Source organism: Salpingoeca rosetta (genome assembly GCF_000188695.1).
Source record: "Salpingoeca rosetta unplaced genomic scaffold supercont1.13, whole genome shotgun sequence".
Classification (NCBI taxonomy): Eukaryota; class Choanoflagellata; order Craspedida; family Salpingoecidae; genus Salpingoeca; species Salpingoeca rosetta.
Window position 1 is genome coordinate 709157 of NW_004754921.1, and position 22500 is coordinate 731656.

At 54.4% G+C, this 22500-nt stretch overlaps 3 protein-coding genes across 3 annotated transcripts in view; all 3 read left to right on the forward strand.

Annotated features, from left to right (window-relative positions):
• PTSG_05582 (inositol polyphosphate-5-phosphatase) overlaps positions 1-1853 on the forward strand; it is a 5817-nt gene extending 3964 nt beyond the window's left edge. The window contains exons 8-10 of the mRNA XM_004993393.1: positions 592-723; positions 875-992; positions 1402-1853. Coding sequence (XP_004993450.1) covers positions 592-723; positions 875-992; positions 1402-1428 — 277 coding nt within the window. The 3' untranslated portion in view covers positions 1429-1853. The remainder of the gene's footprint in view (positions 1-591; positions 724-874; positions 993-1401) is intronic.
• Positions 1854-2466: 613 nt separating this feature from the next.
• On the forward strand, positions 2467-12144 carry PTSG_05583 (uncharacterized protein; the record flags this gene model as incomplete). The annotated part of the gene is made up of 30 exons (XM_004993394.1): positions 2467-2586; positions 2805-2903; positions 3066-3167; positions 3375-3473; positions 3738-3836; positions 3989-4087; positions 4276-4374; positions 4628-4726; positions 4843-4941; positions 5187-5285; positions 5381-5479; positions 5767-5865; positions 6027-6125; positions 6351-6449; positions 7711-7809; positions 7979-8077; positions 8264-8362; positions 8522-8620; positions 8745-8843; positions 9110-9208; positions 9525-9623; positions 9783-9881; positions 10006-10104; positions 10398-10496; positions 10688-10786; positions 10977-11075; positions 11212-11310; positions 11557-11655; positions 11798-11893; positions 12031-12144. 30 exons carry the CDS (start codon positions 2467-2469, stop codon positions 12142-12144), a joined length of 3006 nt encoding a protein of 1001 aa, XP_004993451.1.
• A 685-nt stretch (positions 12145-12829) lies between these two features.
• Positions 12830-22500, forward strand: part of PTSG_05584 (uncharacterized protein) — a gene marked incomplete at both ends in the record, with an annotated part of 9818 nt that continues 147 nt past the window's right edge. Inside the window, 31 exons of the mRNA XM_004993395.1 lie at positions 12830-12855; positions 13053-13092; positions 13242-13330; positions 13568-13593; positions 13745-13868; positions 14185-14255; positions 14410-14475; positions 14650-14719; positions 14949-15156; positions 15356-15414; positions 15583-15694; positions 15902-15979; positions 16145-16303; positions 16545-16664; positions 16826-16880; positions 17031-17110; positions 17328-17558; positions 17888-18001; positions 18253-18369; positions 18571-18635; positions 18923-19025; positions 19214-19297; positions 19455-19535; positions 19722-19792; positions 19967-20073; positions 20365-20432; positions 20675-20742; positions 20959-21046; positions 21243-21347; positions 21524-21577; positions 21767-21904. Of these exons, the coding sequence (XP_004993452.1) occupies positions 12830-12855; positions 13053-13092; positions 13242-13330; positions 13568-13593; positions 13745-13868; positions 14185-14255; positions 14410-14475; positions 14650-14719; positions 14949-15156; positions 15356-15414; positions 15583-15694; positions 15902-15979; positions 16145-16303; positions 16545-16664; positions 16826-16880; positions 17031-17110; positions 17328-17558; positions 17888-18001; positions 18253-18369; positions 18571-18635; positions 18923-19025; positions 19214-19297; positions 19455-19535; positions 19722-19792; positions 19967-20073; positions 20365-20432; positions 20675-20742; positions 20959-21046; positions 21243-21347; positions 21524-21577; positions 21767-21904 (2877 nt within the window). The remainder of the gene's footprint in view (positions 12856-13052; positions 13093-13241; positions 13331-13567; positions 13594-13744; positions 13869-14184; positions 14256-14409; positions 14476-14649; positions 14720-14948; positions 15157-15355; positions 15415-15582; positions 15695-15901; positions 15980-16144; positions 16304-16544; positions 16665-16825; positions 16881-17030; positions 17111-17327; positions 17559-17887; positions 18002-18252; positions 18370-18570; positions 18636-18922; positions 19026-19213; positions 19298-19454; positions 19536-19721; positions 19793-19966; positions 20074-20364; positions 20433-20674; positions 20743-20958; positions 21047-21242; positions 21348-21523; positions 21578-21766; positions 21905-22500) is intronic.

Consider the following 22500-nt stretch of genomic DNA (forward strand, 5'->3'; position numbering starts at 1 on the left):
GGGCCGCTCCTTAGTGCAGTCCTTTATGTTTCAATGGTGTCCGCTATCTCCATACTCACCTCCTCGTCACTATAGACGAGAATGGCAGGTGATTGTGAACTTTTGTCTTTGTGTCCTTCTTGCGTGCGCGAGTCTACGAGACATTTTCTCCGTCTGTATGGTATCACTAACCCATGCTGGCACCTCACATCACTACATTCGCATCAACAGTGCTGTAAAGACACGTAGTTTTTTGTTTAACCAACTCATAGTCTTCTAGAAGAACCGTGGGTATATGGCAGGCAGTCTTCACACTTTTGTTTTCTAGCACGTCCCCATGTCTGGCGCATAAACACATGCTCTGGAACACGCGTGTGCGCTGTCGGTTGACACACACACACACACACACACACACACACACACACACACACGCACACACACACACATGCACACACACACACACACACAAAAGCCCGCACACAAAAGCCCGCACACAAGAGCACACACACACACACACACACACACACACACACACACACACACACACACACACACACACGCCCCGCTTGTCTTCAGTCAACGCTCATCGCCACCACTCATACCACGATGCAGGGTGCACTTCAGGCAGTTTGACCTTGAGGGCGACTCACCGCACCCGACGCTGCGGGAGCTTGCCGTCAACTTTGAACCGACCTACCCATACTCCGAGGACCCCGACGTCCACAACGAGTTCCTCACCAAGCGGTGCGCTGGCGCGGTTGCAGTAACGTGGTGTGGAGTTGTGGTGTGAAGTTGTGGTGTGACGTGGAGTGCAGCGGTGGTGGCTGAAACCTGATTGCTTACACACACACACACACACACACACACACACACACACACACACACACACACACAGGTGCCCTGCGTGGTGTGATCGCGTACTGATGACGGAGGCGGCGCTGGAGCTGATGGAGCCCGTGGACGAGCACGCATACGACATCATTGGCCGCGACATCTGCATGGGCGATCACAAGGTGGGGCAGCATGGCGTGCTGTGTTGGCTCTTGGCTCCGTTTCTGGGCGTGTCTTCTGCTGTGTTGCACACTCGCAGACATACACAAATTTTGCTGGTGTCTTCTTCCCCTACTTTACGTTGCGCTCCTACTACTAGACTCTGCCCTTTCTTCCCTCTTCTTGCCGACCCCCCCCCCCATACACACACACACTCGCTCACACACACGCATGCGCACACAATCACACACACACACACACACACACACACACACACACACACACACACACACACACACACACACACGCACGCACGCACGCACGCACACGCACACACGCATGCGCACAATCTCACTCACACAATCTCACTCACTCACTCACTCAACTTCCCAATCACCTCTTTTGTCCACGCCCTTGCTTTCCAATTGGCAGCCCGTGAAGCTGGTGGTGCGCTTCTGAGCGCCAGCCAGCAACCACCACAACCCCCATCCTATTCCTCCCCCAACCCCAACCCTTCACTCCACACCCATACACACCCATACCCACCCATTTCATACACGTGTTGATTGGCGCCAGCCCTGTTGCTGGCTTGGCTGCCGTCTTTGTTGATTAGCATTGGTTGTTGAATGACCTTGAACTTGCTTGGTTCCCTGCCGCTGCCTGTTTGCGCGTTGCTTCCTTTTTGCGTGTTCTCTTTTGCTCGCATGCTTGTTTGATGATTGACTCTTGTTGTTTGCCCCCCTGTTCCCGCTCTGCCTGCTTGCGTTGTTGCTTGCTTGATCGATTGTTGTTGAGTTGCTTTTGCTTTGCTTGGTTGTTGCCGATTGCTTCCGTCATGGTGTGTGTGTGTGTGTGTGAGAGAGCGTAAACGGTTGCTGCGTGAAGAGTGTGAGGACTGCCACACACACACACACACACACACACACACACACACGCACACACACACACACACACACACACACACACACACACACACACACACACCGAGCGCGTGCTTTTGGGATGTTGGCGGCACGTGCCATGTCTGGCAAAAATGTACTTATTGACAGGTTTCTTTGATGGTTTTCTTGCATGGCGAAGGTTTAGCCGCACTTCCCAAACTGGGCGGGATTTGCTGGGAAATTTTCCTGGGGAGATCACCGCAAAGCAGCAGAGCGGTTCCCCGTGAATGACATGGCAGGAGGCGGAAAAACAAACACAAACAAGCAAACAACACTAACACATCGTGGGCGCTGGCTTCCCATCCGCACCACACCAACAACAACAAACAACATTCATTCCCCTCCACCCTTCCACCACCAACACTAGCACCGAACAACAAACGAGGACTCACCACACGCAACCCTCCCCCGGACAAAGCAAGGAACGGGCCTCTACCGCAGGCAGTACCAGAGTACCGCTAGCCAAGAGCACAGCACCCTTAGTGACTTCTTGACTTGGTTTCTTCTGGTGTCCGCGTGCAGGCGTGTAGTGCAGCGCAACTCCGAGACCCCGACAATGACAAGTCTCATTGACGCATGCCAAGAAGGAAACCTTGCCCGCGTGCAGCAGTTGCTGTTGGACGGTGATCCAAACAACGGAGGGCTAAAACCAGATCCCAACGAACCAGATGACCAGGTCAGTTATCCACATGATCGTGTGAACAAACGGATTGCTCCTTTGCTCCTTGCCCCCTGTCCCCCCCCCCCCCTGTGTTGAAAGGATTGGCCTGCTAGGTTTCTAACACCTGGTGTGTTGAGGTGCATCTGTGTGTGAGGGTGAAACGGGTGGCTTTTGTGCTTGACCTCTTGCAATTGCCTTTCGTGCCTGTGCTGGTTCGCTTTGCATGCATGCAGGGTCGAACGCCCCTGCTTTGGGCCTGTGCGAAGGGGCACCCACAAATCGCTCGGCTGCTCGTTGACGTGAACGCTGACCCCAACAAGGCCTCACCTCTGGTGAGCAAAGCCCATGGCTCTTAAATGCACCTCGCCATATGTCTGTGCGATGACCACCAACACCACATACTGCACATGAATCAAGTGTGCCATTCCTCCATCATGCAGCCACCCCAAGCCTCATCTATGCACGCTTCTGCTCTGCCTCTCCCACCTCTTCAGAGCCTCATGGCGCCGCTGTATGTCGCGAGCAACCAAGGACATGTTGCAATCGTGCGAATGCTTGTCGAGGCTGGAGCTGACATCAGCCAAATAGAGGGTGATGTGCGTCAGTCACACGAATTGCTTCATGCTGCTATGCTGTGCACTCGCAAGGTGTCAAAAGTTGTGTTTTCGCCTGTGGGGTGGTCGTGCATTCTTTGATAGGTTTGACCACGTCACGTAACACATTTGCACCTCCCAAGAAGGTTTCTGACTCTAGAACACTATTGATGCGTGCAATGCAACCGTCTCACGGTTGGCGTGATGCAGGGTGAGACCCCGCTGTTCGCGGCGTGTCGAGGAGGACATGAGGAGATTGTGCGGTTCCTTGCTGAGAAGGGATCTGACGTCAGCCAGCCAGACAATGACGTGCGTTACCATCGTCTGTGTGGTTGTCGTTTTCGTCGCTATTTGAGATGTTTAGCTGTTGATGCTTGAACAATGTTGCGTCATGACACCAGCATTTCTGCGAACGTGTACAGAAGGGGAGGGGACGCGTGCGATGTCCATGACCGCACACACTTTTGTACAACTGCACAGTTTCGTTGCTGAATGTTGGTGAGGCTAGAGCGAGCTCGCAAGCCAGTGTCATTCTGAAACTTTGACTATTGTCGTTTGCGTGCTTGGCTTCAGGGCACGACTCCACTGCTCGTCGCATGTCACGGGGGCCACGAGGCAGTGGCGCGCTTTCTCGTCGAGAAGGGAGCAGGCGTCAACAGGGCCACGAACAATGTGTGTGTGTGTGTGTGCGTGCGTGTGTGTGTGCACTGATGTGTTGCATGCATTGCGCACCGTGTACCTTCAGTGTGGTTGGTTTCGAAGTTCATGCTCACCGTCATGATTTTGCAATCTCCTTCATTTCATTCTGTACCGTTGTGTATCAGGGCACAACACCCATGTTCGTTGCGAGCCAGAACGGCCACGAGGAGATTGTGAGGTTCCTTGCTGGCAAGGGAGCTGATGTCAACAAGGCAACCGAAGATGTGTGTTGTACATATTGTGCTGTGCCAGTGCTGCGTCAGGGTGGTGCCTGTCCATGCTCTGTCTGTTGTGCAACTGTTGTGAATGCTTGCCTGCTTGCAACGAAGCTGCTGCACAACATCCCGCTGCATGCGACGTTGGCGCTGCGCCCTTTGTGGCTGATGACTGGTGCTCTTCCTGTGTGTGGCAGGGTGCATCACCGCTTCACATTGCAATCCAAAACGGCCATGAGGGGATTGTGCGGTTCTTGATTGAAAAGGGAGCAGACATCAACAAGGCGACCACTGATGTCTGTTTGTCGGACACTCGTCTACTCGTGTGCTGTTGGAAATGCGACGTTGCCTGGTTAAATGTGGGACTGGCGCATCGTGTGCCGACGTCCCTGCGTGTATATATGTGTGTGTGTGTGCGTATGTGTGTGTGCGCAATGTGGTGGGCACTACGGCTGCTATGCATGAACCCTAGCGCGTGTTCACTGGGTTATGTTCTGCTATGCTCATGCTGTCTGCTATCTGGCTGCTCGGTATACATTTGGATTTCAGGAAGCAACACCCATTTTCGTTGCCAGCCAGAACGGCCATCTTGGGATTGTGCAGCTTCTTGCTGACAAGGGAGCCGACATCAAGCATGCGATCGACGATGTATGGTAGCGTGTGTTGTGTAGCAGCTGGTTATTGTGTGCGTGTGTGCGTTTCTGCTTGTCGGTGGTTAATTGTGAGGTTGCCATGTGCTCTATGGGCTTTTCTGCTGTATCAAGGGTGCAACGCCGCTATTCATCGCCAGCCAACGTGGTCACGAGGCTGTTGTGAAATTTCTCGCTGAGAAGGGTGCCGACATCAACCACGCAACCTTTTCGGTACGCATGCCGATGTAGTGTTGGACTTGCTGTTGCGGCACCTGCATACTCACGTGTGTGTGTGTGTGTGTGTGTGTGTGTGTGTGTGTGTGTGTGTGTGTGTGTGTGTGTGTGTGTGTGTGTGTGTGTGTGTGTGTGTGTGCGTGTGTGTATGTGTGTGCGCTGGTGCTCTGAGTTGTGAACCTCGGGGTTGATGTAGACGGTTTTAAAGTCAATGCTGGATTGAATGGTGTGCTCTTGGTCAGGATGCAACGCCACTGGCCATGGCATGTCTCGAAGACCACGAGGAGATTGCACGTTTCCTGATTGAGAAAGGGGCTGATGTCAACAAGCCCATGGACAACGTGAGTTTGTGTGTTCGTGGGTGCGCGCACGAGCATGCGTGTTGGCGCCTGAACTTACAAAGGACTTGTGTGCTTGCGTTGCATCTGCAACCTAGGGGGCATCGCCGCTGCTGACTGCCTGCTTCAATGGCCGCGAGACAATTGTGCGGCTGTTGGTCGAGAAAGGAGCCGACATCCATCATGCAGACAACGATGTGAGTGAATGACGACAGTGTGTGTGTGTGTGTGTGTGCTCCTGACGATATGTGCTGGTGTGTGTGTTTTACTGATGATGTGTGTGTGCGTGTGTGTGAGTCTGTGTCAAGTACGCAAATATTCCTGGGATTCGGTGTTGGTTGAGTTTGTGCTACTTGTCGCATGCGTGCTGGCGGCTGGTGCAGCATGCACACCAAAATTGTCAAGAGTGTACCAAAACCTCACGCTGGGTTCAATCACAACGCCCCTTTCGCCATTGTGTTTGTGATGGGGTTTGTAATCCCAGGGCGGAACACCGGTGTTCATTGCCAGCCAACAAGGGCACGAATCGATCTTACGATTCCTCGTTGAACAAGGAGCTGGTATCATGCAGGCCACTGACGCCGTGAGTTGCTGCCTGGCGCGCTGCGTGTTTCGCACGTACTTGCTTACTTGAGCGTGACTGGCGTGTGTACTCAATCTTGCCTTAGATGTGTCGATAAGGTGAATAGCTAGGTTAGATTCTCATGCTGTCTGTTTTGTGCGTGTGTGGGGCTTGGGCATCAGGGTGCCACGCCACTGTACATTGCTGCCCAAAGTGGCCACGAGGAGATTGTGCAGTTTCTCATTCAGAAGGGCGCTGACGTCAACCAAGCGGACACTGATGTATGGTCGTGGGGATTGGTTTTCCCCACTCTTGCAAGGGTCCAACCATGGCACACAGTGTGACTGTTTGCTGCTGGGTGTATCCGCAACAAACAACAAATGGTTCATGTTTTGTTTAGTGCGTGCACCCTGCCCTCGTGAACTCCCGTTCGTGTGCACCCATTGGCTTTGACCGCGCTTCTGCTCTCACTGTTGCTACTTTGTGATGGTTGGCTCTTCTTCTAGGGTGCAACACCGCTGCGTGTCGCAAGCGAAGAGGGTCACGAGGCGATCACTCGATTTCTCGTTGAAGAGGGAGCCGACATCCACCGCTCAGGAGAAGAGGTGTGAGAGTGTAGCATGTGGAGGCGTGTGCGTTTTAAGTTTGGGGTTGTTTGTTTGTTTGTTTGTTTGTTTGTTTGTTTGTTTGTTTGTTTGTTTGTTTGTTTGTTTGTTTGTTTGTTCGTCCGCCCTTGCTTGTGTGTTGTCGGGGATGGCTCTACATGTATTTGAAGGGTACCGAATTCGCTCATTACGCGGTGGCGTAATGGACATATCATTTATGCCACTGTCCTTTGGGGCGGGCTTTTTGTTTGTATCAGGGTGGAACACCCACTCTTCATTGCGAGCCACGGTCCACCTGTCTCCATAGCCGAAATCCTGGCCCTGGAACGTTCAACTCTAGCCGCAAGTGACTGAGAAGCGCATCCAAGTAAACTCGTACCAGCGGTGGCAAGATTCTTTGTAGCTATGAATATATCTCAACAGGACTTATGATACGAAAAATCTAACTCCATCGCCAACATTAGTCAACAAGACCACGTTTTGCGTGGTTGTGTCGAGGGGGAGACGCAGATCGATCTCCGAACTCTTTCCGTCATTTCTCCGGATGCGTGATGCGAAGTCTCCCGAACCTGTCATAGAGGTTCCAACCGCGCGTGAAGCCCTATATTGAGATCGACGGGATCCCAAGAGTGATGTTGGCGAGCCACTGTCGGGTATTGTGCCGAACTGTCAATCCTGACGGTAAGATGGTAAAGAATAGGCGGATATGAAAGTATCCGTTCTTGCAGAACTCTCCTCACGACATCTAGGAGTTCCCCACCCAGAGTTTTACTCGGTCTCTTTTGCATGACACCGGTGCTCGACTGTGAGATCTGAATTTTATCGCTCTAACGCGGTCATAATCACCAACTACGCTAACTACATGGCGACCAGACGGTGGAGGCATCATGAATATGTAATCCTTGACATAGTGCCGAGTAATATTTCGTCCATAACCCCACTATACGCTCCTACGTAAGTCTTAATCCCGCGGCGGGAAATTTTGTCGCTGTTGCTGTTGTTGTGGTGGCTTTTGTCGTTGTTGCTCTTCTTGTTGGAACGTGTTTTGTGGCGTGGCTGCTTGGCTGAGTTGTCGTGTTCTGTGTTCGTTTGTTTGCTCGTTGTGTTCGTGTGTGAATGCATCAGTCGACCACGGCACCCTCATACTCACGATGTCTGATGTTATGGCTTCCACCCCACCCGTTTTGTTTTACTTTGCTGTGGTTGTTGCCTTGGAACCCAACTTTGCGTGTGTGTGCATGTGTGTGTATGTTCGTGGCAGGGCGCTACACCGCTGTTCATTGCATGCCTCCAAGGCCACGAGGGAATTGCGCGCTTTCTGGTCCACAAGGGTGCTGACATCAACAAGGCGACAAACGACGTGCGTTGGTTTGAAGCTGCAGCGTCTGTTGGGAGAGTGAAGTGTGACAATGTTGCACATACCGCTAACATATTCCTGCACCCGTGTGCATGCGCCTTGTTCGTGCGTTTGGGCGGTTGTCTGTGACTCCTCCTTCTGGTGGTTTGGGTTTGGAATGTGCTGGTGATAGGGGTCAACGCCCCTGCTTATTGCGAGCAAGAATGGCCACGAAGACGTTGTTCGGTTCCTCATAGAAAAGGGAGCTCTGGTCCACGAGGCCGACGACGAAGTGCGTTTGTGCATGTTGTGCGGCTTGTGCGTCGGCGCTGTGCCATGGCAACGTGGTGTGCATGCATGTGCTTGTGAACCCATGCACATTCTTGTTCAGGTGAAGTTTGTCTTGGGTGGAGATTTTGTTCAACGTCATTGTATTCACTGTATGCTGCTGGATTGGACGTCGTGCTTTGTATGTCAGGGAGCAACGCCACTACTTGTTGCATGCCAACATGGCCACGAGGGTATTGCGCGATTCCTTGTGGAGAAGGGCGCTGGCGTGAACCAGGCGATGACCATTGTACGTTGACTGTCACTCAACATACGCGTAAATGCTGTATGGGCATGCATGTCGTTGTGCAGGCAAATGCCTGTGTGCGTGCTGACCACGATGCATACGTAAAGTGGTCGTAACGGTGAATTTAATGTCATGTTGTGATTGATGATTTGTGTGAATTAGGGTGCAACACCCCTCTTCGGTGCAAGTCAGAGTGGCCACGGGGAGATTGTGCGTTTTCTCGTTGCAGAAGGAGCCAACATCAACGAGGCCAGGAATGATGTATGCTCGTTTGTCTTGTGTATGTGTATGTGTGTGTATTTGCTCGTTTTGCACGTTTGTATTTTGTTTTATTCCTCGCGCGCTCACGCAGTGATGTTTGTTTACGACAACGTCGTGGCATCAGGGCGCGACACCGCTGCTTGCTGCGGTTCATCGTTGTCACGATGAAGTTGCACAGTTTCTGATCGAGCAGGGAGCTGCCATCAACCCAACAACCGACCATGTGCGTTGGTACCAGCTTGTGTTGCAGGCTTGTGCATCCACTGCTCAGTTTCGCTGATGCAGCATGGCGCCTGCATACCCTCTCTGCCCGCTTGGTCGTATGTGTGCGTGCATGTGCGTGCATGTGTGTGAGTGTGTATGTATGTGTGCTCGTGGATTCGAGGTCTTAAGTGCAGTGGTCGGTATGCGTTTGTTTACTCAACACGTACGGGCCTTGACGTCGAACATGCTCATGGGCTGGCTTGTGCCTCAATATTTGTGCATCAGAACACAACACCACTGCTCCTTGCGAGCCACGCGGGTCAGGAGACGATTGTGCAGCTTCTCGTGGAGCATGGGGCTGATGTCAACAGGGCAACGAATGACGTGTGTTAATGCGTATTCATGGCATCGCAGCATGTGTGCGCATGTGTGCATGGGCTCAGATCCGGGTGCTTGCACCAAGCATTTACTGCACCTGCGTGCCTTTCGTGAGTGAACAGCTGGTGAGCTTTTGTTTCTCATCATGGCGTGCCCTATGCTTGGTTTGGGTGTGGCTGGCTTGCTTGCCGGTGCAGGGCGTGTCGCCACTTCCAACCTACTGAAGACGTGTACATTGAAGTTTGTCTTGGGTGGAGATTTTGTTCAACGTCATTGTATTCACTGTATGCTGCTGGATTGGACGTCGTGCTTTGTATGTCAGGGAGCAACGCCACTACTTGTTGCATGCCAACATGGCCACGAGGGTATTGCGCGATTCCTTGTGGAGAAGGGCGCTGGCGTGAACCAGGCGATGACCATTGTACGTTGACTGTCACTCAACATACGCGTAAATGCTGTATGGGCATGCATGTCGTTGTGCAGGCAAATGCCTGTGTGCGTGCTGACCACGATGCATACGTAAAGTGGTCGTAACGGTGAATTTAATGTCATGTTGTGATTGATGATTTGTGTGAATTAGGGTGCAACACCCCTCTTCGGTGCAAGTCAGAGTGGCCACGGGGAGATTGTGCGTTTTCTCGTTGCAGAAGGAGCCAACATCAACGAGGCCAGGAATGATGTATGCTCGTTTGTCTTGTGTATGTGTATGTGTGTGTATTTGCTCGTTTTGCACGTTTGTATTTTGTTTTATTCCTCGCGCGCTCACGCAGTGATGTTTGTTTACGACAACGTCGTGGCATCAGGGCGCGACACCGCTGCTTGCTGCGGTTCATCGTTGTCACGATGAAGTTGCACAGTTTCTGATCGAGCAGGGAGCTGCCATCAACCCAACAACCGACCATGTGCGTTGGTACCAGCTTGTGTTGCAGGCTTGTGCATCCACTGCTCAGTTTCGCTGATGCAGCATGGCGCCTGCATACCCTCTCTGCCCGCTTGGTCGTATGTGTGCGTGCATGTGTGTGCATGTGTGTGCATGTGTGTGCATGTGTGTGCGTGTGTATGTATGTGTGCTCGTGGATTCGAGGTCTTAGCTACAGTGGTCGGTATGCGTTTGTTTACTCGACACGTACGGGCCTGGACGTCGAACATGCTCATGGACTGGCTTGTGCCTCAATATTTATTTTTTTTGCATCAGAACACAACACCACTGCTCCTTGCGAGCCACGCGGGTCAGGAGACGATTGTGCAGCTTCTCGTGGAGCATGGGGCTGATGTCAACAGGGCAACGAATGACGTGTGTTAATGCGTATTCATGGCATCGCAGCATGTGTGCGCATGTGTGCATGGGCTCAGATCCGGGTGCTTGCACCAAGCATTTACTGCACTGCGTGCCTTACGTGAGTGAACAGCTGGTGAGCGTTTGTTTCTAATCATGGCGTGCCCTACGCTTGGTTTGGGTGTGGCTGGCTTGCTTGTTGGTGCCAGGGCGTGTCGCCGCTTTGGAGCGCCTGCATCAGCGGCCACGAGGCCATCGTGAGGTTTCTGGTCGAGAAAGGAGCCAACATCCACCAGGCTGCGAACATGGTGTGTATGTATGTGCCCACTACAATTTAAGTGAATCACCATCACGCTGATTGAGGTCACAGGTTTACCGGTTTACCAATGAGTTCTGAGGCGGGGGAATGTGCTTGTTTGACAGCGGTTTGGAACTCACGGGGAGCCGTGCTTATTGTTTGGATTGCCCTGATGTCTGATTTGTTGTTGGGGACACCAGGGTGCAACACCGCTGTTCATTGCATGCCAGACAGGCCACGAAGGAATTGTGCGATTTCTCGTCGAAAATGGCGCCGATGTGAAGCAGGCAACAGAGGACGTACGATGAGCTCTTGTTGAGATACTGCTTTGTTGTATCGTTGCTGCTTGCACATTATTCGGTGTGTCAACTTGTGTATGGATGCACTGCGCCGCTGGAGGATGCTCATGATGATGTGCCCGCGTGTCGGAATTAGAATGCAACGCCGCTGCATACTGCATGTATCGATGGCTACGTGGGGGTTGTGCAGTTTCTCATTCAGAAGGGCGCCGACGTCAACCTAACGGACAATGACGTAAGGTCGTAGAGTGTTGGGTTTTCCCACTCCTGCGTGTGGACAACCGCTGGTGGGACTGTTTGCTTTTGGGTGTATTTGCACAACGGGCCGTTCGTGGGCATTTTGTGCGTACGCATTGATTGGAGCCTCCCTGTGTGTACTCACAACGTCATTTGCTTTGCTTTGCTTTGCTGGCACGGTTGCCCCCCTCCCGCCTGCGCTCGTGACTGCTTTGTGTCATGGGTTTGTTGTTGCTCATGCAAGGGACAAACACCGCTGTCCGTCGCGAGTTTGAACAATCACGCTGACGTTGCGCAGGTGCTCATTCAGAAGGGCGCTGACGTCGACAAGGCGAAGAATGATGTACGCCCCTGCTTCTGCCAGTTCTGCCTGCCCTTCCCCCTCTTCGCTTCTGGCCCCGTCGGTCGTTGTTTCAGAAATTGAAACCATGCTCGCGAACACTCACTCAAATTGGTTTGTGTGTACGTGCTGCCCGCCCCCATAGGGTAAGACGCCGCTGCATATTGCCAGCTCTGAAGGTCACGCCGAGGTTGTTCGCCTGCTGCTTCAATCAGGCGCCAATGCAGCCGCCAAGCATCCGGTATGCCAGTACATCGTGTGCCATGGCTTTTCATTGAGGTTGCTTGCTGTGTGCGCTGCTGGAGTCATTTCTGTGTGTTCATGTTTGCCATCCCACCCACGCCGTGCCAACCGCTGTGTCGTGCGCCATGATCCAAGGAGACTGGCCACACTGCTCTTGACTTCGCGCGCGAGGAAGAGCATGACGACATTGTTGCCATTCTTTCCACGCCACAAGTATCGTCATCGCGTACATTCCGCGTGGCCCGCTGACTCCAGAACGTGTCAGCCACCCACTGTCTCACTGTGACGTGCGGGTGTGGGGGTGTGGTCCTGTGGTCATCGACGTTGCTGCTCTTCGTCTGGCCTCTGTTATGTTTGCACTGGAGCTGTTTGACCGGCTGTTTGCTGTTGTTTGGTTTGCAAACCCCCACCTTTCCTCACGACTCTTTGCTGTCGTTGAACGGGCTTGTGTTCTTTCTCTTTTGTCTGGTGTCCTACGATTTGTGATACCAAGTTGAAGTCTTGAAGTGGAGTGTCTGTTCATCTGCCCGCCTAGTTGATGCCTTGATACACTGAGAACTCTGAAAGAGTTCTTGCTCTCGCGTTGCTGCCTTTCGGCCTCTGCTGTGTTGCTTTTGCTTTGCTTGGTTGTTGCCGATTGCTTCCGTCATGGTGTGTGTGTGTGTGTGTGAAAGCGTAAACGGTTGCGTGGAGAGTGAAGCGTACTCCATAAGTGCATGCACGAAGGACGGAGGGAAGCCCCGGGGGGGACGCAATGGTCCTGGTGCAACTCCTCACATCATGTCAACTCACATCAAACTGAGCGCGGCAACAAGAAGACGGTTCACGACAGCACAAAACTCACACTTTCACGAGGCGAAAAGGGAAAGGAAAAACGGCTGCGGATATCGAACACACACACACACACACACACGACCAGCCAGCGAGCGCCATCATGGCGGATGACTCTGAGTTCTCCTTGTACGTGATTGTCGGGTTGCTTCGTGTCGCGTCTGCCTCCGCCAGTGCCTTCTGTCATGTTCACGTCCACAGTTTCATGCGTGCCTGTCATTATCATCATCCTTGCTTGACTCACTTTGTCCACTCATGCATTCGCCGCTCACGCTACGTCGTTCGTCTCTCACTCTCTGTGCCCCGTTTGCGCGCTTGCTTTGCAGCCAACTGCCCAGCATGCCGTCGCCAGTGGCTCAACGGCCGGTAGGGTGGATCAGTGCTGTGAGGCTGTTGTGTTGCTTGTTGTGGTGCCGCTCCACCGTGATTGGGTTGCCCTTGGAAGTCGCCTTTCCTCACATTTCTCCCCTCTGTCTGATTGCTCGGTCCCGACAACCACCTTCCACGCCTCACAGCGGTATCGCACGGAGCACTTTGCTGGCGACGACACACAGACAAGCATCAACGCGTCGACGGCCAGTGCCCACGTTGCATCGACGCCTGCGTATGTGCTGTGCATGCGTGTGCTTGCGTGTGCGTGTGTGTGTGCTTGTGTGTGTGTGCGCGCGCGCGGCTGTATGTGTGTGGCTGTGTGTTTGCATCTCTGGCTCTGCCTATGGTTGTGTCTTTTGTCTCTGTTATGTGTGTGTGCGTTCATTTATCTATCTTGTCGTTGCATCTGTGTGCACTGACGTTATCACGCTTGCCTTGCCCCTTTCCCCATTTTGCCCACCCTCTTCAGCTTTATGCGCTCGAGCACGGCTGGAGGTACAACTGCTGCACGTGTGCCTGCGTTGCATATGCATGCACCGATTTCCCTTTCTCTGTTGCGTTTTACCGCTTGCTTTCCCCTCCTTTTGCCCTCCCCCACCATGTCATTTTCACCGCCTCCTCCCTTCTCACACCTTCTTTTTCCCAGACCGCACGCTGTCTGACATCAGTGCCATCCAAGCTGATACGACGTTTGCGTCGCCGCGGCAGTGGTATGCCAGGCCGTCCACAGCAGCATCTCAGGCGACCCCACGCCCGCACGAGCGAAGCAGGTGAGCACTGTGTTCAATGGACCATTTCTTTTGCTGTGGACCCAGCTTTGCGCGAACCCTGCATGCTTCCCTTCCCTGTCGTGCTCATGTGTGTGTTTGCGTGCGTGTGTGCGTGTTTGCATGCGTGTGTGTGTTTGTGTGTGCTCGTCTCTGTCCTCTGTCTCTCTCTGTCTCTGTCTGTCTCTGTCTGTCTCTCTGTCTGTCTGTCTCACACACACACACACACACACACACACACACACACACACACACACACACACACACACACACACACACACACACACACACACACACACACACACACACTTCGTGGCAGGTTGGAGGATCGTGTTCAGCACGCCGTGTCGCAACTGTCCCTGATCACCGACGGCACGGACCTTGATGCGAGTGCGTACAACGACTGCATCGTTGCGTGCTGCTGCTGCCAGTGGTGGTGGTGGTCATGAGGAGCACGGTGGGGGTGTAGTGTGTGTCCTGTGGCAAGCTGACTTGGGTTGCGCGTGTTGACCTGCACTCTTCCCTTCCATCCCCCCTCTACCAGCCATCCACGTGGACTCGCCATTTGAGACAAAGCGCCCCAAGACATCGGCCATCGGCGCAATGGACGGTGAGGCGTGCGTGTATGTGTGGTTTGTGCATTTTGCGTGTGATGTGTATTTTGTGTGTGTATGTGTATGTGTAGGTGTATGTGTGTGGTATATGAGTGCCACACTTCTGCCTCTGAACAAGCATCGCTAACGTGCTCTCTCCCCACCTCTGCCTCCCCATCCTGCAATTGCAGACCGGTCGCGCCTGACTGTGTCGCGTTACGGCGATCTGACGACGCTCGATGAGCCAACCATCGCTGGCAGGTAGTGCTCACGCCAAACGGGCAATTGATTGTGATCGCGGTGTGTGTGTGTGTGCGCACGTGTGTGTGCATGTGTGTGTCTGTCTGCTTGTCTGCTTGTATGTCAGACTTTCGATCAGGCTCTCTACTTGCCCGTGTGCTTGTCGCCGCACACACTCACTCATTCACACACTCACACACATGAATTCAACCGCCCTCCTCCTTCTCTTCCTTCCCTCTGCTGCCTGCAGGCACGAGAGCGTTGAGGAGCAGTTTATGCACGGGTTTCTGTCGAGCCAGGCCGGCAGCAACGGCCTCGGGCCCCTCCCCATCCTTGCATCTCGTCACCACCAGCACCAGCAGCAACACCAGCGCCAATTTCAGCAGCAGCAGCAGCGCTACCAGCAAGGATTGCAACGCCCAGGCTCCATCCCTTCCCTCTGCGTTCACTTTGCAGACGTGCGTTTCCGCTGCGTGCGCGTGCGTGTGCGTTTGTGTGTGTGTGTGAGTGAGTGAGTGAGTGTGTGCGTGTTGCAAGTGCGCGAACACGTGTTATGATAGACTTTTGTTTCTCGTGCAACCCACGCCTTCGGTGATTCCTGCAGCTCACATGCACACACATACTCACACATGCACATGCATACTCACACATGCACAGATTTTCAAACAGTCGCTGGCGGAGCTGTCAGACGACATGACACTTGCTGGAAAACCAAAGTGAGACAGTTGTGCTGCGTGGTGGTTGGATACGCGCTGTTGCTCTGCACACGGCCCTCCCTCGCTTCACCTTTATGCCTGACGTGTTGCTGACGTGTGTTGTGTATGGCCTGCGTACTTGTGGGGGGGGGGCTTTCTTGTGCCGGTGTGTGCATGGTGTTGCGTCAGGTTTGAGGAGTTGATCAACTCAATCAAGCGGCAGAAGGAATCGCGCGCCACCTGGCTCCTCCTCAACGACGTGATGCAACTCCACGCATCCAAGGATTCTCGTCCATCGCCGGTGTGTGTATGTATGTGTGTGCGTGTGTGTGTGTGTGTTTTGTATCGGGTACACTCAGTGTGCAAGTCTACACGCACCGTGTGACTGTTGTGCACGCCTTGTTCCCATTCAACTGCATTCGTCTCATAACGCCCAACGCATCCCTCCTCCTCATCCTCATCCGCCACCACCACCACCCGACCACCCCACACGCCCCGTTGTCCTCAGTCCACGCCGACCGCCGCCCTCGCCAAGTCCGAGAAGGAGAAGGTTGAGCGCTACTTTCCCCTCAAGGACTTTGACCTGGTGAGACAACAGCGCAGATGTGATGGCGCATGCATGGTGGTGTGCAGGGAGTTGACGATGAAACTTGGGTGAACGCAGCCAGCGCGCTTTCAAGCAAAACAACCCTTCACAATCGCCACAGCCCCTCACGATCATCACTTCAACCATGCACACACGCACACGCAGACGGTGTACCGGGCGGTCGTGTCGTGGCTGGAGCAGGTGGCTGCGGAGGACTTTGAGGACTACATTGGCGAAGTGCTGTATGAGACAGACGACGTGGCCTGGCGCCACACCCTCGCCGCCATCCTCGCCGCTGACGCCAACACGCCAGACCTCGTCAAGGTGCTGCTGTTGTTGCTGTCGTTGGTGGTGGTAGTGGTGGTCGTGGTCATGGTGGTGCAGGAGGATGTGTGCGTTCGTAGCAGCTAAGAGGAAAGGAATGCGATGAAATTGAAGACCGAAAGCGGCGAATCGTTGCTTACACACACACACACACACACACACACACACACACACACACACACACACACACACACACACACGCGCGCGCGCGCAACACCACCACCACCACCACCACCACCAGGCGCTTGATCCTGACGCTGTGTCGCGGACGGGCGGGCGATTGGACGCGACGGACGCGAGCGAGGAGGCCGTCTTCCTCAAGCGCATCTTCACCCTCATCCGATGCGGCAGGCTCGACATGGTGCGCACACAGCAGTCGTGGTGGTCGTGGTTGTGATGATTGATGGCTGGCGTTGGAGGCAACATGCCGCCGCTGCTGTTGCTGCCGTTATCCTCACGGTTCTCACACGTGGACGTGTGCGTGTGCACCAATGCGTCATTGTTTCCTCGCTTGTTTTGCAGGCCATCAAGCTGTGCCAATCCTGCAACCAGCCGTGGCGCGCAGCAACACTCATGGGTACGCGGTGCTTGCCAATGTTGTCTTGTGTGCACACAAGCACACACCCTCATGCACACACGCACACACGCTCACAGACGCTCACATGTGTGCACATCCATTCCACATGATACCAACTGTCCCCTCCTTTCCGTCTCTCCCTTGCTGCAGCGTTTCAGCCGACGGCCGCGGCAAAGACGGCGGGTGCACTGCAGACGAAGCAGGACGTGCAGCGGGGCAACCTCCTCGAGGTACACGCGTGTGCGTGTGTGTGTGTGTATGTTGTTCACATGAGTGTGCATCTTGACTGGCTTGGCCGAGCATGTGGCGTGTACTTACTTTGACCCCCTCCCCCTTTCCTTACGCACAACACTCACTCACACTCATTCACACACACACACACTTACACGCACGCACAAACACACACACACACGCACGCATGCACGCACAAACACACACACACATCAGCGTGCGTGTTTGTCGCTGATTGAGAACCGCTCGACGGACAAGCACGAGCGCGGGGTGTATGCGAGCCTGATGGGCAAGGCGACGCCTCTGCTTGAGCTGTCTGCCAGCTGGCAGGACGCGCTGTGGGCGCTGCTGCGCACACGCGTGCTTGAACGCGAGCGAAGCGCTGCCGAGGAGCTGGCAGCCGGCGGCGGTGGTGCCAACGACACGGGGCCGCAGTTGGGGCCAGAGGTGAGCTGGGCATGGAGGTGTTTGTGGCACGATGAAGAGTGGTGCCATGTGGTGACTATCGCCTCAGCATTACGTCATCCCGCAACACACGCACACACACACACACACACACACACACACACACGCACGCACACACACACACGCACGCACGCACGCACGCACACACACACACACACACGCACGCACGCACACACACACACACACGCACACGCACGCACGCACGCACGCACACACACACACACACATACACACACACATACACACACACACACGCGCGCGCGCACACGCGCACACATCTCACGCTTACTTCTCAACACGACTCTTATCAGGATGTGGAGGCGATTGTTGAGACGCTTGAGGACCACAGCAACGACCAGATTCGCAACGGCGCACGCACCATCCACGCGAGCGTGCAGAAGGCAATCATCCTCGGGCGGCCATGGGTACGGTGCCGCTGGGAGATGAGAGATGCAACGGATGTGTTGAGGAGGAAGGGCAGGGGAGCGTGCTTGCTTCGCTCGTTGACAGCTTTGCGTTCGTATGTGTGCGCGTGTGTGTGTGATTGTGTGATTGTGTGTGTGTGTGTGTGTATCTGTGCGTTATGCGAAGCCAATGTGTGTTGCGATGCCCCCCAAACGGTCATATCTGACGCACCTCCACCACCCTCTTTCCTCCTCGTCCTCCTCCTGTGCAGTCGTGTCTGACGGCCATCAATGGCCAGATTGACACGTTCCTGCGGGAGTGCCGAGCAGCCGAGGAGACGCAGCACTACATTGCACCCCTCGACGAGACAAAACCGCGCCTCAACAAGGTAACCTGTCTGTTTTCGTTCCCTCTCCCGGTGTGTTCCTGTGCTCATCTCTTCTTCCTTCTTGCCTTGTTATGCTCTCCTTGCCTCGGCTTGCCTTGACTCACTCCCCTCAAAACGTTAACTGTTGTGTTTTCATGTGTGTGTGTGTATGTCTGTGTATGCGTGTGCATTTGTCTCCATCTTACCGCCCATTGCGAGCAGTCGGAGGAGGCGGCCAAGGTTGCACCGTACCTGTGCCACTTTGCACACCTCGCCCTCGTGCTCAGGTGCGTAAACAGTTGAACGTGCCGCCCACGAATGCCCTGCTGATTGGTTTGGACACTCGCCCACGTCTGTACATTGACTCGCACACACACACACACACACACACGCGTGCGCGCACACACACACACACACACACACACACACACACACACACACACACAACACACAAACACACGCACGCACGCACACACACACAACACACAAACACACGCACGCACGCACACACACACAACACACAAACACACGCACGCACGCACGCACGCACGCACGCAACACCACACACTTTCAGGGAGCTTGGGCGGACGGGGCTGGGTGAGGACGCAGACGCGTCTGCACACGAGACAGAGATTGATGACATCATCGAGGCGTACGTGTTTGACCTCATTGACAAGGTTCGTATGCGCAAATGAGCTCATGTCATGGGTTGCTGCAGGAAGAATGGTAGCTATGCTGGCACGCTTGCTTGCTTAGTGATTTGTGTTGTTGTTGCCGCTGGCCAGCAGCTGTCAGTTGCCAACACCAGCTCACGATCTTGTCTGCCGTGTGGTTCACACACGCACATCGCTTTCGACTGCCGCAGCACATGCACTCGTGTGTCGCCGTGTACACATCCCAGATTTCGGACGAGGAGCGCCAAATTGCCATCTACTCGTTCTACCTCGCGGTACGGCGCGCAGAGTGGAGAGGGGGGAGATGAGGTTATGGGTATATAGGCGTGGAGAGAGAAAGCACACGAGCACATCCACGCATACTTACACACACACACACACGTACACACACACGAACACACACACACATGTACCGACTTCCTCCGACACCAGGGCATCACGGACGGGCGGTTGAAATCGCACTGCCTGGAGGAAGCGCGCAAGGCCGGGCTGCCCATGGCCGAAATCACGCGGGTACGATGGCGGGGTCGTGACTGTAATGGTGGTGGTGCCGTCGTGACTGTAATGGTGGTGGTGGTGTTGAACCAAGGGTATGGTGAGACCTCTGACTGTAGTCTTGTGTCGCAGATCTCGTGTCATGACGCGTTCACGGACCTGCAACACCAACTTACACACCACCCTTGTCACCCCATTGTACAGGCTGTGGTTGGACGTGTGCGGGAGCACGACAAGCAAGCGGAGGAGGAGTCGCCGAGCGCTGGCACTGTCAGGTATACACACACATACACACACACGCACGCACACACACACACACCTGCTTGCTGGTTTGCTCATTTCGTGGCCCCAGCAGCCTTGCCACACCCTCCCATTCATGCGCCAATCAGCACATCGCGGCTCGATGTCCCCTCAACCCTGCTCTCTTCCTTCCTTTCGTGTGCGTGCAGCGCTGCCGACATGGCTGTGATCAATGCGTTGGAGTGGCTGCTGCAGGATCCACAGCAGAAACTCCACGCCCTTCAGGAGACAAACGCCGTTCTCCGCGGCTTCCTCCGTACGTCCCACACCATGCTCTCTGTGTGCGTGTGCGTGTGTGTTTATGTGTGTGTGCGTGTGCGTGTGCGTGTGTGTGTGTGTGTGTGCGTGTGCGTGTGTGCGCGCGTGTGTACATGTGCGTGCGTACGTTTGCGTGGATGAGATTTAGTGTGAGTTTGTAAACGTGTGTGTATGTATGGATGTTACGATAGCGTATGTTCGCCAATCACCCTCGGCCCCCCCCCCCCAACCTCGCCGCATCAACACGCTCACCGCCCTCAACACCTGTATTTAATTTTGACTGCAACAGTCAAAGACAAGCTGGCGGCTGCACGCGAACTCCTGTACAAACACGTCATCCCTTCAAATCTCGCAGCCGTGAGTATTACGCAACGCAGTGGGCGTGGGCTGCAATTGCTTCTGTTTTGTGGTTCGTGCCTGTGCGAAACTGTTCGTGAGTATGAGTATGTGCGTGTGTGTTTCTTGTGGTGTGCCTTTGCATCCTGCAACATGTACATCGTTCAAGCAAGCCACCACACACCACACCCGCCACCGCCATCACGCGCCCCTCACATGCCGCCTTGCCGCATCTCTCTCCACTCGCCCCTCTCCACCGCCAGTTTTCCGACGCCGCGCTTGCGAGCGACGTTGTTCTGCGCAGCGCCATCAACGAACACGTTTCTCTCCGGTCAGTGGTGTGCACGGTGTATGCACCCCACCTGCCACACATGCCAACGAGTGCAGCAGTCCCTCTCATCTCCACCTCGTCATCATTTGTCCTTGCTCACACCCGTCCACCACGCTTGCACACACACGCACACACACACACACACAAACACACAAACACATGCACACACAAACACACAAACACACACAAACACATGCACACACACACACATGTTAGGGCGTATGTGGATGCCGACGATGCGTTTGAGGTGTGGCGCCATCACACGTACGAGATGCGCCCAACACCACCAGCCACCCCGGGACAGGTACCACGCTTGAATGTCGTCTTTTCTTTGTCGTTCTCAACGTTGCATTGGTTTTGCGTGCGTGCGTGTGTGTTGCATGCCTTGTATGCGACGTTTTGCGCCGTGTGCCTGCTCTGTGTCTGCCTCGGCACCCCCGCTCATAACCCCATTTGCACTCACGCACGTCAACGCCCTCCTCCCCCCCCCCCCAACGCAGATGTCAACGGGCACTTCGCTGCGCGTTTTGCAGAGCGAACAAGAGCAGCGCGTCTTCAAGAACAAGCAGGACATCTGGGAACACAGGAGACACAAATACACACAGGTACGTACAATCGCACGTGTATGTGTGTGTGTGTGTGTGTGTGTGTGTGTGTGTGGCAGTGTGATGTTTGTGGCATCGGGTGCTCTCTGTTTGTTTATGATGTTGGAATGTGTTCTATTTGTTCCCTCACGTTGCACCGCTCACCTGCTCCGTCACTTCCGCTTCCGCACGAACAGACGGCGGTGTCGAAGCTGATGAATGTCATTCGCATGGATGCATGGATGCTGGACGTAAGTTGTGCCCTGTGAGAACAACGCGCTGGCTGTCTACGTTCCCCCACATCGTACCGCACACACACACACACACACACAGACACACACACAGAAAATAAACACACACACACACATCACTCATTCACAAACACACATCACTCATTCACACACAAACACCCCCCCCCCCACACACACACATACACACAGGAGGAAGGCAGCGCAGACGCCAGCGAGGAGTCGAGCGGGGCCCGACAGGCGGCGATGGCGGCGCTGCGACGCAAGTGTCTGCCGCAATCCTGTCTTCGCATCATGGACATCTTCTACGATGTGGAGGAGGCAGATAAGGTCTGGGCGTATGATGAGTGGTGGGGGGGGGGCGGTTGTGCCCTGTCTCACACGCCCGTCCGCTGGTGTCAATGTTTCACGATGGTCGTGCACTGACGCTACTGCTCATCTTTAATTCTCCTTGAAGCCCCGTCCACATTCCTCCTTCCACATTCCCGCGCGCACACACGCACGCACACGCACACACACACACACACACACACACACACACACACGCACGGTGTCGCACACAAACATACACAAGCGAACACACACACGCATACGCACGCTTAGACAGACACACATACGCCTCACACACACACACATATACAGATAGGTGCACGCGCACCCACGCGTCTTCTTCTTCTCCTGCGCGCGTGCGCATGTTTGTCGTCTTTGTTGTTCTGCAGCACAGAGAGGAGGGGTGTGTCGTCCACACACGCGAGAAGGGTCCTCTAGGTCTTCTGACACAAGAAAATGTGCACGTGTGTGTGTGTGTGTGTGTGTGTGTGTGTGTGTGTGTGTGTGTGTGTATGTGTGTGTGTGTGTGTGAATGAACGATTTGCTTGCGCATGCACATGCTCGTTGCACCTCCCAATCTCATCCCAAATCTCATC